This window comes from Dendrobates tinctorius, unplaced genomic scaffold, assembly GCF_039654945.1.
Source record: "Dendrobates tinctorius isolate UK_male_01 unplaced genomic scaffold, ASM3965494v1 ptg000157l, whole genome shotgun sequence".
Lineage (NCBI taxonomy): Eukaryota > Metazoa > Chordata > Amphibia > Anura > Dendrobatidae > Dendrobates > Dendrobates tinctorius.
The window spans coordinates 6,422,535-6,439,514 of NW_027361824.1; the positions used below are offsets into that span (position 1 = coordinate 6,422,535).

At 38.6% G+C, this 16,980-nt stretch overlaps 1 protein-coding gene across 5 annotated transcripts in view; it reads right to left on the bottom strand.

Annotated features, from left to right (window-relative positions):
* Positions 1–289: 289 nt before the first annotated feature.
* Positions 290–16,980, bottom strand: part of SLCO2B1 (solute carrier organic anion transporter family member 2B1) — a 196,513-nt gene continuing 179,822 nt past the window's right edge. For all 5 annotated transcript variants that reach the window (XM_073548504.1, XM_073548502.1, XM_073548500.1 and 2 more), the window contains one exon: positions 290–3,590. In XM_073548504.1, the coding sequence (XP_073404605.1) occupies positions 3,404–3,590 (187 nt within the window). In that variant the 3' untranslated portion in view covers positions 290–3,403. The remainder of the gene's footprint in view (positions 3,591–16,980) is intronic.

Consider the following 16,980-nt stretch of genomic DNA (forward strand, 5'->3'; position numbering starts at 1 on the left):
ACCTCCTGTATTATACTCCAGAGTTGCACTTACTATTCTGCTGGTGCAGTCACTGTATACATACATTACTGATCCTGAGTTACATCCTGTATTATACTCCAGAGCTGCACTCACTAAAACTCTATTTCCCTTTATATAAAAACTGGTCCCTGATTTGTAAGAGCACAAATATTATCCATCCCATTATAAAGTGCTATACATATATACATTGCATGGAACATTAGAAGATGTGAAGTCCAGGAGGTCTCTGGGATGTGGGACAGATAAAACATGGAATGTATCATGTTGATGTTAGAAAGAAAAAAAATCAGTTTATTCTGTAAAAAGTAACAAGGTTGCTACAGTATAAAAATACACATTTTTTTTCTCCAAAGATTTATAGATCTTCAAGGAACTAGTTAGAGAAAGGTTCCAAAAAAGAATCAAGATGTGATCCACTCTCTATGTAATGGCTTATGTCCTGTCAGAAGTCCATGCAGCCTGTTGCTTCCCATCCTCATGCTCATGGCTCAGATACAGAGGTTCATATTATGTCTTTCATCATATTTGCCGGAATGCTGATAGTTATCCACCTTACATCTCCTACACTCCATACTTTCTGATTTCACATCACATGTGGAAATGGGGTGCAGAGATTAGCCACACCCCACCAGTGGGCAGTGAGGGGAAGGCCAACTACAGCCAGAATAGCAGCAGACGTTAAAGTTCCTTATGGAATGTAGGACAAATAACGGCCAGTTGGATGGAGGACGGTCACTAGGCAAACTCTTCTTTATGAAGAAAGATCATCTAGAGTTGGAATAGCAGCTTAAGTTCAAGTTTCTTCTATAGAAAGCAGAGCGAGTAAAGGCCAACTGGAGCCAGGATAGCAGATGAAGGTAACGTTTCTTTTTAATGCAGAACAACTATAGGAAAACTAGAGTTGGGATAAGGATGAAAAGGTAAAGTTTTATTTATGGATCTTAGAACAAGCCGGAGCAAGGAATTTAAGTGTCCTTCATGAAATGCAGAGCAAGTAAGGCCACCTGAAGTTAGAAGAGCAGCTAAAGAGTAACATTTATGTTGTAGAACACAACACACAAATTATTCCACGGGGAGCCAGGATCACAGCTTAAGTTAAAAAAAATTCCTTTATGACATATAGGAAAAGCAAAGACCAAGTGGAGCCAGGGCAGCAGCTAAAGATGATGGATTGGTCATTAAAATTTAATGCCAGTAAGGGCCAATTGTAGCGGGGAGAGGAGCTTCCTTTTTGGAATCTATAACAAGTGAAGGCCAACTGGAGCTAATATTGCAGGTGGAGGTGAAGCTTCTTTTGTGGCACATAGAACAAGTAAATTCCAATTGGAGCCAAGACGGCAGCCTACAACAAAGTTTCCTTTATGGAATATAAAACATGTAAAGGCCAACTGGAGCAGGAGTAGCAGCTGAAGAAGAGGTTGCTTTTATTAGAAGATAAAGCAAGGAGAGACTAAATTGAGCTGGACAAGCAGCTGGAGCTGATGATTCCTCTATGGCACATAGAGCAATTAAACAGAAACTAAAGCGAAGATTGCAACTAAAAGTAAAGTTTCCTTTATGGAATATAGAGCAAGTAAAGGCCAACTGGAGCTAGAATAGCAGCTGAAGGTAAAGTTCGTTTTGTGGAATAAAGAATAATCAAAATCCAATTAGAGACGTCTGGAAATCCTGTGGATTTTATGCATTTTTGCCGCGTTTTTTTTTTACGGCGAAAACGTTGCACAAAGCATAAAATAAGCAGCCCATTGTATTCAATGGCATTCCGCACATGCTGGGCTAATGCTGCGTATTTTTCCGTGGCAAAATCGTATCGCGGAAAATTATGCAGCATGCTCATTCTTTGTGCGGAATCGCAGGAATTCCACCCACATAGGAAAGCATTGTTCTGCGTACTTTCCGCATGTGGCTGTGCCCACCATGCACAAAGTAAGCGGAAAATGTGTGGATGGTACCCACGGTCTGGAGGAGAGGAGACTGTCCTCTGGGCTCTGGGTACCATATCCCTGTAAAAAATAGAATTAAAATAAAAAAATCATTTTTCTCACCTTTTGGGGCCTCCCGCAGCGTCCCCCGTTCCCAGCGATGCCTTGCGACAATGACCCGAGATGAAGTCATTGTCGCAAGGCATCACTGGGAACGGGACTTGCTGGGAGCATCGGGGACGCCGGAAGGTGAGAAAAACACCATTTTTTTTCTTTTATTACTTTTAACTTTATACTTTTTTTTACTACTGATGCTTCATAGGCGGCCTCAATAGTAAAAAGTTGGTCACACTTGTCAAACACTATGTCTGACGAGTGCGACCAACCTGTCAATCAGTTCTCCGAGTGATGCTACAGATCGCTTGGAAAACGCTAGCATTCTGCAAGCTAATTACGTTTGCAACACGCTAGTTTTTGCACGGGAAATACGCGGGAATTACACATGCGGAATTCTAGCGTATTTCCCGCAGCAGGGAGTTGCGGAATTCCCACAGAAATTTCCGCGGCAGTTATGCAACGTATGCACATAGCCTAAGGGTGAAGTAAAATCAGTTGGAACTATGATAAGTAAAGATTAATTTATAGAATATAAGGCAAATAAAGACTAGGTTTAGCTAGGATAGCAGCTATATGTGGACAAAGGAAAGTTTCCTTTATATAAAGTAAAGCAATTAACTGGAAAACTAAAACTATGATGGCGGCTGAAGGTAACATTTCTTTTATGGAATATATGGTAAGTAGAGGCCAACTAGAGCAAGAACAGCAGCTTAAGCTGAAATTCCTTCACAAAATGTAGAGTCAATGAGGCCACCGGGATCTAGAATAGCAGTATAAGTGTTATATGTTCTGAATTGTATCTTCACATGTCTGACTATTTTTATGTCTTTGGTCCTGTAATTTACATCTATGGATTCATCGTTGACCGCTTCATAGGTTTAAATTTCTCCTGGATCAATAAAAAAAAAAAAAAAAAATACACCATAGGTGGAATTAGTGAGAAAAGTTATGTTCTAACTATATCATGTTTATGCCCAAATTACGAGGAAGCTTCTCGGACCTGTTTGACTCCGTGGATATATTTTCAGCTGTATTAAAACAAGTAACATTTATCACCAAGCAATGATCGGAACATATACAAAGGAAGTTTATGGCGGAAGCTGTTGGATAAAATCCTTGGTTCCCTGGACTTGTCTCTTTCCGTGTAAGGCTTTTGACATTATTAAAAGTTTGCAGTTTAAAATTGTTCAGCCATTTTTTTCCAATAAGACATAATGGAAAAAAAAAAGTTGGTATTGACAAATATCACAGCTGGAGATGAGAGGTTTCTAGTGGACTTCTAGTGCCACGTTCCAACTCATAGCATGAATTCGGCATCCCCCATGGAACTTTCCAGAATTGGTCTAAGCAGCCTCTTCCTTATCCCGCCCTGGGACAATCATCAGATTTTCCTGCTTTTCGTTTAATTTATGCATCTCTGGGTTTCGTTCGTCCTCCATCTTGACCTTTTCTTTGTGATGTAACACACAGCAAACCGCAATGAAGAAGATCAAAGCTCCAATTTCAAAGAGAATCTGCAGGCCGATGTACCTGCAGAGAACAAAAGCCAGATGGGCAAAAGTGAAGATCATAGAGCACCGAGCAGCACAACACATAACAGCATTAATAATATGTATGTATGCACGGCCATATTCAGCAACAACGTAGATCTGTTCAATTTAGCGGAAAAGAGTCATTAGCACAATGTACTGTAAAACCGCTAGATCTATAAATACTTCTACACAAGACTGCATGCCAATCGGTGATACTGAGCCAAAAATCGGAAAAATTCGGAGGAATGAGGGCTCTGCTCGCAAGCTTACAATCTATATGGAAAAAGGGGAGACACGAAAGGTGGATGGTAACAATTGCTTTCATTGTTCGTACCATCCCTAGTGTAAGAATCGGGTGTTCCTGTTGCTGCATGAACCCGTTAACAGTCTAAATATGTAACAGTACAGACACAGAGGGCTATTAAATGCATAAAGCGGGTGAGAACATGAAGAGAGGAACCTGGTTATGGTAAAAGATTTTGAATGAGCCACACAGGGATATTTAGGTTAATGTGTTGAGGCGATAGGCCAGTCTGAACAAATGCGTTTTCAGGGCACGCTTAAAACTGTGGGGATTGGGGATTAACCGTATTAACCTGGGTAGTGCATTCCAAAGAATTGGCGCAGCATGTGAAAAGTCTTGGAGACGGGAGTGGGAGGTTCTGATTATTGAGGATGTTAACCTCCGGTCATTAGCAGAACGGAGGGCGCGGGAAGGGTGGTATACTGAAACAAGGGAGGAGATGTAGGGTGGTGCTGAGCCATGGAGGGTTTTGTGGGTGAGGGTAATAAGTTTATACTGGATTCTGGAGTGGATGTGTAACCAGTGTAATGACTGGCACAAGGTAGAAGCATCGGTGTAATTCTAGAAATGTTTTTGAGGTGCAGATGACAAGAGCGAGCCAGTGATCGTATGTGGGGGACAAAGGAAAGCTCGGAATCAAGTATCACCCCAAGACAACGGGCATGTTGCTGGGGAGTAATAGTGGAACCACACACAGAAATGGCAATGTCGGGTATATTTACATTAGTAGCGGGAGGAAACACAAGGAGTTCAGTCTCTGACAGGTTCAGTTTCAGATATAGTGAGGACATGATGTTAGACACAGCGTTTAGACAATCGCCGGTGTTTTCTAGAAAGGCTGGCGTGATGTCAGGAGAAGAAGCGTATAATTGGGTGTCATCAGCATAGAGATGGTACTGGAAACCAAATCTACTGATTGTTTGACCAATAGGGGCAGTGTACAAAGAGAAGAGGAGGGGACCTAGGACTGATCCTTGAGGAACCCCAACAGTAAGGGGAAGGTGAGAGGAGGAGGAACCAGCAAAAGATACACTAAAGGAGCGGTCAGAGATAGGAGGAGAACCAGGAGAGAACGGTGTCCTTGAGGCCAATGGAACGGAGCATAGTGAGGAGGAGCTGATGATCCACAGTGTCGAATGCTGCAGAGACATCCAAGAGAATTAGCATGGAGTAATGACCATTAAATTTTGCTGTTAGTAGATCATTAGAGACTTTAGTGAGGGCAGTTTCAGTAGAGTGTAAAGAGCGGAAACCGGATTGTAGAGGGTCGAGAAAAGAGTTATCAAAGAGATAGCGGATAAGACGGGAGTGGACCAGGTGTTCCAGGAGTTTAGAGATTAAGGGAAGATTAGAGACAGGTCTATAGTTAGCGGCACAGTTTTGGTCGAGGGATGGTTTTTTAAGTAAAGAATGTATGATGGCATGCTTAAATGAGGAGGGAAAGATACCAGAAGAGAGAGAGACGTTGAATAATTTTGTTAGGTGAGCGGTGACAGCAGGGGAAAGGGACTGGAGGAGATGTGACGGAATAGGGTCACAGGTGCAAGTGGTCGGGCGAGAAGATACAAGGAGCCTGATTACTACTTCTTCTGTGAATGGTTCAAAGTCAGAGAGTAAGCTAGATGCAGTGAGGGAGGGAGGACAGTGCATTGTATGAGGGGATTGGGAGATAATTTCCTGTCAGATATGGTCAATTTTCTTTGAAATAATTGACCAGATCGTCAGCACGGTGATCCCTGCTTGGGGCCTGTACTCTTGGGTTGAGTGGAGTGAATGAAATGTGTCAAAGAGATGTTTCGTATTATTGAATAGTGAGGTGATGAGGAAGTTGTGATTGTTCATTTGGTAAAGGGTGACTGACAGGTGTGAGGCTCTTGAATAATACCAGTGATGGTGGAGGAGTCCTGCCTCGGCTGCCATATCGCCTGATGAGTCCTTCTAGGATGAAACGCGTTGGAAGGTGGCCCTCTCTCGGATTGGCATTTTGAATTCATGGATACTTACCTTCATGGGTTCTTGTCTACTGCTCCGTAGGAGGTTATTTTTCTAATATTGGAGAATATGGTCTACGGATCTGGTGAGATGGTTCCAAATTTCTTTCAAATGGATCTCCTTTGGGTATTTTCAGACATACAGGGGTAAATGCATCAATTGTACTGATGGGTCTACAAGTTCCCCCATGTCTATTTAGGTTTTTTGCATTGTCAATTGTACTGGTAGTCTTTTTGGATTAGAATCAGTTCCCAGTTTTGGCGCATTAATGTCTGGCTGCTTTTCTTGGGAGTTATGATCTCTATGCGTATTGTGTCGTGACATTTTAATGGTTAATATTACATTTTAAGTTCCCTATTTTTGCTATTTTCCACGGATATGTTGCCATTACGCCTGATGGATACAGTTGCCCAGTCACTATTACGTCTCTAAGAAAGATGTGTCTGCACTACACAAGCATATCGCAGACAACATCACCCGTTCCCTAAAAAATCTAAGTCTTCCAGGGTGCAATTCACCACTGACACCTGGATGAGTAAACATGGGCAGGGGTGTTACATCATGCAGATTGGGCACTGGGCGACTCTAGCGGCTGTGGCGGCAGGTGGTGAAGGGGCCGCTCCACAAGTCTCGGAATACCCAAGTCTTGCGGAACAAACCTCTGTATCTAACACTTTCTCCACTGCTATTGGCTTCTCCACCTCCTCTAGGTACTCCACCTGCGCCCTCAACCTCTCCCTTAATGAGACACACATTCCACCAGTGCAGAGAGAATCCATGCCACCTCCTTATTACGCAACCAAAGCTCACCACAATCGGGCAGTATTTAAATTAATACGCCTTGGAAATCGCAGTCACATAGCCCAATCGATCGAGACAGCTCTCCAGGCTGTTTGAGCAATGGCTGTCTCCACTGAAACTGGCGCTAGTGAAGGCCATGTGCGATAATGGTGCAAACTTGGTGGCAGCCCTATGCCGAGGTAACCTCACACATGTGCCTTGAATGGCTCACGTCCTCAACCTGGTTGTACAGCAATTTCTCCGCCACTATCCTGGCCTGGAGGCGCTGCTGCAGAAAGCACATTCGCAGTGTGCTCATTTGCCAATCGCACCCTGCAAATAATTAACTTGCATTGCTACACAGGTCTTTCGGGCTTACCGGTTAACCATTTAATTTACGATGTGCCGACATGGTGGAATTCCACTCTGCACATGTTACAGTGACTGTGGCAGCAGCGACGAGCCCTGGTGCAGTATGACTTTTTGCATAGCCTGGGCTAATGCAGTACGGATATGGTGCAAATCATGCTTGCGGAGTGGGCACAAATGAAAGACCTCTGCACCCTTCTGCACAGTTTCAAAATAGCTTCTAAGATGGTTAGCGCTGACAATGCCGTCATCAGCATCACTATTCCGGTCATCTACATGCTGGAGCACTCTTTGAATAGTTGCGGGAGGAGGTGGTGGTCCCAGAGGAAAAGGTGGAAAAGGAGGAGGAGGATGCGGAAGGGATAACAATATCTGTAAGTTCTGAACTGTCGCACAGGTGGGTGCTATTGGATGGTGGATTACAGTGATCGAGGGGGGCTCATGGTACCATTCAAACTGTTACTGAAGGTGGAGGAGCCAAGGAACAAATGGGGGAGGACGAGGAGGAAGAGTTGATGGGTGCAAAACAGTCAAGAGACGTAGAGGATAATGATCCCCTCTCTGTTGTCCATGATTGGCATTAGGGGACAGAGAAAGCAACCTTGAGTGTTACCCCACCACCAACACAGCATGGGCTTGGAACTCATGGAAGCACCAGACACATGAGCACCTTCTTGCTGCTCTATCGGCAACATGATGCTCGTACTGTTAGGATTAGAAGTAGTACTGACCACTCTGCTAGACCCACGGTACAAGAGTAAATTTTGCCAGGTGGCCCCCTCAAAAGGGAAGCATGCATGCTGGGGTATCGAAACACACTTGTAGACAATCTTAAGAGTGGTTTTCCCAAGGACAGCATTGAGCCACACAGTGTGCATTGCAGTTATAGACTTCCAACCTTGGGAATGTCAACTCATCAGTGCAAAAACATTAGCAGCAGCAGTGTAAGTGGCATAAGCAATTTCTCTGAGCTGTTTCACACATTTTTTAGACCAGCCTGTGTACCAGCAGAACAGAGTACTAGTCTGACACATTGTAAATGACTGGATAGGATGGTGCAGGAGTATCTGGAGCTCAATTTCAATGCCTTCAGGAGGAATTTGATCCCTTTTGCATTTTGGTCTTCTAAAATGGATGAGTGACCTGAGCTCGCTTGTCATGTCTTGGAGGTTTTGTCATGCCAGGCGGCCAGCGTTCTCTCTTAACGTGTCATCAGCGCTGCTGTCGTGTTCTGACGGATAAGTGCCTCCTGCTGTCCCCACAAACTGTAGACCGCCTAACTTTCATCATAATGAACAAGTCATGGATCTACAATGACTTTTGCACCACAGTCACAGACTAGGCTATGGTGTTGTTTTTAGTGTCATGCACGTGTTATTGTAGTCTGTGACATCTTTTTCATGGCTTCTGTGCCTGCTGTTGCTACTGCTGCTTTTGAAATGTGTAGACTCCAAGTTGGGTTTCCATCTGGTGGATTGTCTGTTGTGGAAGGTGTGTCAGAGGCCTATTATACTATTTCTACTCTGGAAAAATTGATGTAATTTTAGTGGTGTGTGACAATAATTTCTTTAAGTATAGAGACTCCAAGTTTGGTCTCCATCTGGTGTTTTGTCTGAATTTGGCAGGTCTCTCATAGCACTATGCCTGCACCTGTCACTCATCCACCTTGTACATAGATGCAGTATTATACAGTTGTGGCCAAAAGTATTGACACCCCTGCAATTCTGTCAGATAATACTTAGATTCTTCCTGAAAATGATTGCAAAAACAAAATTCTTTGGTATTATCTTCATTTAATTTGTCTTAAATGAAAAAAACACAAAAGAAAATGAAGCAAAAAGCAAAACATTGATCATTTCACACAAAACTCAAAAAATGGGCCAGACAAAAGTATTGGCACCCTCAGCCTAATACTTGGTTGCACAACCTTTAGCCAAAATAACTGCGACCAACCCCTTCCGGTAACCATCAATGAGTTTCTTACAATGCTCTGCTGGAATTTTAGACCATTCTTCTTTGGCAAACTGCTCCAGGTCCCTGATATTTGAAGGGTGCCTTCTCCAAACTGCCATTTTTAGATCTCTCCACAGGTGTTCTTTGGGATTCAGGTCTGGGCTCATTGCTGGCGACCTTAGAAGTCTCCAGTGCTTTCTCTCAAACCATTTTCTAGTGCTTTTTGAAGTGTGTTTTGGGTCATTGTCCTGCTGGAAGACCCATGACCTCTGAGGGAGACCCAGCTTTCTCACACTGGGCCCTACATTATGCTGCAAAATTTGTTGGTAGTCTTCAGACTTCATAATGCCATGCACACGGTCAAGCAGTCCAGTGCCAGAGGCAGCAAAGCAACCCCAAAACATCAGGGAACCTCCGCCATGTTTGACTGTAGGGACCGTGTTTTTTTCTTTGAATGCCTCTTTTTTTCTCCTGTAAACTCTATGTTGTTGCCTTTGCCCAAAAAGCTCTACTTTTGTCTCATCTGACCAGAGAACATTCTTCCAAAACGTTTTAGGCTTTTTCAGGTAAGTTTTGGCAAACTCCAGCCTGGTATTTTTATCTCTCGGGGTAAGAAGTGGGGTCTTCTTGGGTCTCCTACCATACAGTCACTTTTAATTCAGACACCGACGGATAGTACGGGTTGACACTGTTGTACCATCGGACTGCAGGGCAGCTTGAACTTGTTTGGATGTTAGTCGAGGTTCTTTATCCAACATCCACACAATCTTGCGTTGAAATCTCTTGTCAATTTTCCTTTTCCGTCCACATCTAGGGAGGTTAGCCACAGTGCCATGGGCTTTACACTTCTTGATGACACTGCGCACGGTAGACACAGGAACATTCTGGTCTTTGGAGATGGACTTGCAGCCTTGAGATTGCTCATGCTTCCTCACAATTTGGTTTCTCAAGTCCTCAGACAGTTCTTTGGTCTTCTTTCATTTCTCCATGCTCAATGTGGTACACACAAGGACACAGGACAGAGGCTGAGTCAACTTTAATCCATGTCAACTAGCTGCAAGTGTGATTTAGTTATTGCCAACACCTGTTAGGTGCCACAGGTAAGTTACAGGTGCTGTTAATTACACAAATTAGAGAAGCATCACATGATTTTTCAAACAGTGCCAATACTTTTGTCCACCCTCTTTTTTATGTTTGGTGTGGAATTATATCCAATTTGGCTTTAGGACAATTCTTTTTGTGTTTTTTCATTTAAGACAAATTAAATGAAGATAATACCAAAGAATTTGTGTTTGCAATCATTTTCAGGAAGAAACTGAGTATTATCTGACAGAATTGCAGGGGTGTCAATACTTTTGGCCACATCTGTAGTAGTTATATTCTTGTACATAGGGGCAGTATTATAGTAGTAATATTCTTGTACATAGGGGCAGTATTATAGTAGTTATATTCTTGTACATAGGGGGCAGTATTATAGTAGTTATATTCTTGTACATAGGAGCAGTATTATAGTAATTATATTCTTGTACATAGGGGGCAGTATTACAGTAGTTATATTCTTGTACATAGGGGGCAGTATTACAGTAGTTATATTCTTGTACTTAGGGGGCAGTATTATAGTAGTTATATTCTTGTACATAGGGACAGTATTATAGTAGTTATATTCTTGTACATAGGGACAGTATTATAGTAGTTATATTCTTGTACATAGGGACAGTATTATAGTGGTTATATTCTTGTACATGGGGCAGTATTATAGTAGTTATATTCTTGTACTTAGGGGCAGTATTATTGTAGTTATATTCTTGTACATAGGAGCAGTATTGTAGTAGTTATATTCTTGTACATAGGAGCAGTATTATAGTAGTTATATTCTTGTACATAGGAGCAGTATTATAGTAGTTATATTCTTGTACATAGGGGCAGTATTACAGTAGTTATATTCTTGTACATAGGGGGCAGTATTATAGTAGTTATATTCTTGTACATAGGAGCAGTATTGTAGTAGTTATATTCTTGTACATAGGAGCAGTATTATAGTAGTTATATTCTTGTACATAGGGGGCAGTATTATAGTAGTTATATTCTTGTACATAGGGGCAGTATTGTAGTAGTTATATTCTTGTACATAGGAGCAGTATTATAGTAGTTATATTCTTGTACATAGGAGCAGTATTATAGTAGTTATATTCTTGTACATAGGGGCAGTATTACAGTAGTTATATTCTTGTACATAGGGGGCAGTATTATAGTAGTTATATTCTTGTACATAGGAGCAGTATTGTAGTAGTTATATTCTTGTACATAGGAGCAGTATTATAGTAGTTATATTCTTGTACATAGGAGCAGTATTATAGTAGTTATATTCTTGTACATAGGGGCAGTATTATAGTAGTTATATTCTTGTACATAGTGGGCAGTATTATAGTAGTTATATTCTTGTACATAGGAGCAGTATTATAGTAATTATATTCTTGTACATAGGGGGCAGTATTACAGTAGTTATATTCTTGTACATAGGGGGCAGTATTACAGTAGTTATATTCTTGTACTTAGGGGGCAGTATTATAGTAGTTATATTCTTGTACATAGGGACAGTATTATAGTAGTTATATTCTTGTACATAGGGACAGTATTATAGTAGTTATATTCTTGTACATAGGGACAGTATTATAGTGGTTATATTCTTGTACATGGGGCAGTATTATAGTAGTTATATTCTTGTACTTAGGGGCAGTATTATTGTAGTTATATTCTTGTACATAGGAGCAGTATTGTAGTAGTTATATTCTTGTACATAGGAGCAGTATTATAGTAGTTATATTCTTGTACATAGGAGCAGTATTATAGTAGTTATATTCTTGTACATAGGGGCAGTATTACAGTAGTTATATTCTTGTACATAGGGGGCAGTATTATAGTAGTTATATTCTTGTACATAGGAGCAGTATTGTAGTAGTTATATTCTTGTACATAGGAGCAGTATTATAGTAGTTATATTCTTGTACATAGGGGGCAGTATTATAGTAGTTATATTCCTGTACATAGGGGCAGTATTATAGTAGTTATATTCTTGTACATAGGGGGCAGTATTATAGTAGTTATAGTCTTGTACATAGGGGCAGTATTATAGTAGTTATATTCTTGTACATAGGGACATTATTATAGTAGTTATATTCTTGTACATAGGGGCAGTATTATTGTAGTTATATTCTTGTACATAGGAGCAGTATTATAGTAGTTATATTCTTGTACATAGGGGGCAGTATTATAGTAGTTATATTCTTGTACATAGGGGACAGTATTATAGTAGTTATATTCTTGTACATAGGGGCAGTATTATTGTAGTTATATTCTTGTACATAGGAGCAGTATTATAGTAGTAATAGTCTTGTACATAGGGGGCAGTATTATAGTAGTTATATTCTTGTACATAGGAGCAGTATTATAGTAGTTATATTCTTGTACATAGGGGCAGTATTATAGTAGTTATATTCTTGTATATAGGGGCAGTATTATAGTAGTTATATTCTTGTATATAGGGGCAGTATTATAGTAGTTATATTCTTGTATATAGGAGCAGTATTATAGTAGTTATATTCTTGTATATAGGGGCAGTATTATAGTAGTTATATTCTTGTATATAGGGGCAGTATTATAGTAGTTATATTCTTGTATATAGGGGCAGTATTATAGTAGTTATATTCTTGTACATGGGGACAGTATTATAGTAGTTATATTACTGTACATAATGCTTTTTATATATACCACTATAATGACTATCATACTTCTATATATGCAGTACTGTGCTGGATTTCTCTAACCCTTGTCTCATTATCTCGTAGTTTCTATCATAACCTGATAGCAGCAACCTCTTGTACGTCATAACTATATTTGCTGCTTTGTAGATTTTCATTTCTCATCCTGACATTTTAATTTTGGGAATTTGTCCCTTGGTTTACATGACTCTTTGATTTCGAGTGTAATGAAATACACTGCTTGTTTCGCAACAAGGCAATAAAACTGCAATACTAAGAGTAATTGTACCATACAGAAAGCTACTTATTCTGGAAGGGAAATGACAAAGATGTGGAAATGAATTCCCAACCAATAACAAATAATAAGTATCCAGGGGTGACTGTGGCCTCTTGTAATTTTACTTAATGTACAGTCCACAAAACATCAACCATAAAATAAATGCTATAAATAAAGAAGTTCTGCAGTGTCTGAAAATGTATTCTTATTTATAATGAGAGTTATTATAGTAGTTATATTCTTGTACATAGGGGCAGTATTATAGTAGTTATATTCCTGACCACAGGGGGCAGTATTATAGTAGCTATATTCCTGTACCTAGGGGCAGTATTATAGTAGTTATATTCTTGTACATAGGAGCAGTACTATAATAGTTATATTCTTGTACATAAGGAGCAGTATTATAGTAGTTATATTCTTGTACATAGAGGCAGTATTATAGTAGTTATATTCTTGTACATAGGGGCAGTATTATAGTAGTTATATTCTTGTACATAGGGGCAGTATTATAGTAGTTATATTCCTGACCACAGGGGGCAGTATTATAGTAGCTATATTCCTGTACCTAGGGGCAGTATTATAGTAGTTATATTCTTGTACATAGGAGCAGTACTATAATAGTTATATTCTTGTACATAAGGAGCAGTATTATAGTAGTTATATTCTTGTACATAGAGGCAGTATTATAGTAGTTATATTCTTGTACATAGGGGCAGTATTATAGTAGTTATATTCTTGTACATAGGGACAGTATTATAGTAGTTATATTCTTGTACATAGGGACAGTATTATAGTAGTTATATTCTTGTACATAGGGACAGTATTATAGTGGTTATATTCTTGTACATGGGGCAGTATTATAGTAGTTATTTTCTTGTACTTAGGGGCAGTATTATTGTAGTTATATTCTTGTACATAGGGGCAGTATTATTGTAGTTATATTCTTGTACATAGGAGCAGTATTATAGTAGTTATATTCTCGTACATAGGAGCAGTATTATAGTAGTTATATTCTTGTACATAGGGGCAGTATTACAGTAGTTATATTCTTGTCCATAGGGGGCAGTATTATAGTAGTTATATTCTTGTACATAGGAGCAGTATTGTAGTAGTTATATTCTTGTACATAGGAGCAGTATTATAGTAGTTATATTCTTGTACATAGGAGCAGTATTATAGTAGTTATATTCTTGTACATAGGGCCAGTATTACAGTAGTTATATTCTTGTACATAGGGGGCAGTATTATAGTAGTTATATTCTTGTACATAGGAGCAGTATTGTAGTAGTTATATTCTTGTACATAGGAGCAGTATTATAATAGTTATATTCTTGTACATAGGGGGCAGTATTATAGTAGTTATATTCCTGTACATAGGGGCAGTATTATATTAGTTATATTCTTGTACATAGGGGGCAGTATTATAGTAGTTATAGTCTTGTACATAGGGGCAGTATTATAGTAGTTATATTCTTGTACATAGGGACAGTATTATAGTAGTTATATTCTTGTACATAGGGGCAGTATTATTGTAGTTATATTCTTGTACATGGGAGCAGTATTATAGTAGTTATATTCTTGTACATAGGGGGCAGTATTATAGTAGTTATATTCTTGTACATAGGGGACAGTATTATAGTAGTTATATTCTTGTACATAGGGGCAGTATTATTGTAGTTATATTCTTGTACATAGGAGCAGCATTATAGTAGTTATAGTCTTGTACATAGTGGGCAGTATTATAGTAGTTATATTCTTGTACATAGGAGCAGTATTATAGTAGTTATATTCTTGTACATAGGGGCAGTATTATAGTAGCTATATTCTTGTACATAGGGGCAGTATTATAGTAGTAATATTCTTGTACATAGGGGCAGTATTATAGTAGTTATATTCTTGTACATAGGGGGCAGTATTATAGTAGTTATATTCTTGTACATAGGAGCAGTATTACAGTAATTATATTCTTGTACATAGGGGGCAGTATTATAGTAGTTATATTCTTGTACATAGGAGCAGTATTACAGTAATTATATTCTTGTACATAGGGGGCAGTATTACAGTAGTTATATTCTTGTACATAGGGGGCAGTATTACAGTAGTTATATTCTTGTACATAGGGAGCAGTATTATAGTAGTTATATTCTTGTACATAGGGGCAGTATTATAGTAGCTATATTCTTGTACATAGGGGCAGTATTATAGTAGTTATATTCTTGTATATAGGGGCAGTATTATAGTAGTTATATTCTTGTATATAGGGGCAGTATTATAGTAGTTATATTCTTGTATATAGGAGCAGTATTATAGTAGTTATATTCTTGTATATAGGGGCAGTATTATAGTAGTTATATTCTTGTACATAGGGAGCAGTATTATAGTAGTTATTTTCTTGTACATAGGGAGCAGTATTATAGTAGTTATATTCTTGTACATAGGGACAGTATTATAGTAGTTATATTCTTGTACATAGGGGGCAGTATTATAGTAGTTATATTCTTGTACATAGGAGAAGTATTATAGTAGTTATATTCTTGTACATAGGGGGCAGTATTATAGTAGTTATATTCTTGTACATAGGAGCAGTATTATAGTAGTTATATTCTTGTACATGGGGGGCAGTATTATAGTAGTTATATTCTTGTACATAGGAGCAGTATTATAGTAGTTATATTCTTGCACATAGGAGCAGTATTATAGTAGTTATATTCTTGTACATAGGGGCAGTATTATAGTAGTTATATTCTTGTACATAGAGGCAGTATTATAGTAGTTATATTCTTGTACATAGGGAGCAGTATTATAGTAGTTATATTCTTGTACATAGGAGCAGTATTATAGTAGTTATATTCTTGCACATAGGAGCAGTATTATAGTAGTTATATTCTTGTACATAGGGGCAGTATTATAGTAGTTATATTCTTGTACATAGGGGCAGTATTATAGTAGTTATATTCTTGTACATAGGGAGCAGTATTATAGTAGTTATATTCTTGTACATAGGGGCAGTATTATAGTAGTTATATTCTTGTACATAGGGGCAGTATTATAGTAGTTATATTCTTGTACATAGAGGCAGTATTATAGTAGTTATATTCTTGTACATAGGGAGCAGTATTATAGTAGTTATATTCTTGTACATAGGAGCAGTATTATAGTAGTTATATTCTTGCACATAGGAGCAGTATTATAGTAGTTATATTCTTGTACATAGGGGCAGTATTATAGTAGTTATATTCTTGTACATAGGAGGCAGTATTATAGTAGTTATATTCTTGTACATAGGAGCAGTATTATAGTAGTTATATTCTTGCACATAGGAGCAGTATTATAGTAGTTATATCCTTGTACATAGGGGCTGTATTATAGTATTTATATTCTTGTACATAGGGGACAGTATTATAGTAGTTATATTCTTGTACATAGGGGCAGTATTATAGTAGTTATATTCTTGTACATAGAGGCAGTATTATAGTAGTTATATTCTTGTACATAGGGGCAGTATTATAGTAGTTATATTCTTGCACATAGGAGCAGTATTATAGTAGTTATATTCTTGTACATAGGGAGCAGTATTATAGTAGTTATATTCTTGCACATAGGAGCAGTATTATAGTAGTTATATTCTTGTACATAGGGGGAAGTATTATAGTAGTTATATTCTTGTACATAGGGGCAGTATTATATTAGTTATATTCTTGTACATAGGAGCAGTATTATAGTAGTTATATTCTTGTACATAGGGGGAAGTATTATAGTAGTTATATTCTTGTACATAGGGAGCAGTATTATAGTAGTTATATTCTTGTACATAGGGGGCAGTATTATAGTAGTTATATTCTTGCACATAGGAGCAGTATTATAGTAGTTATATTCTTGTACATAGGAGCAGTATTATAGTAGTTATATTCTTGTACATAGGGGCAGTATTATAGTAGTTATATTCTTGTACATA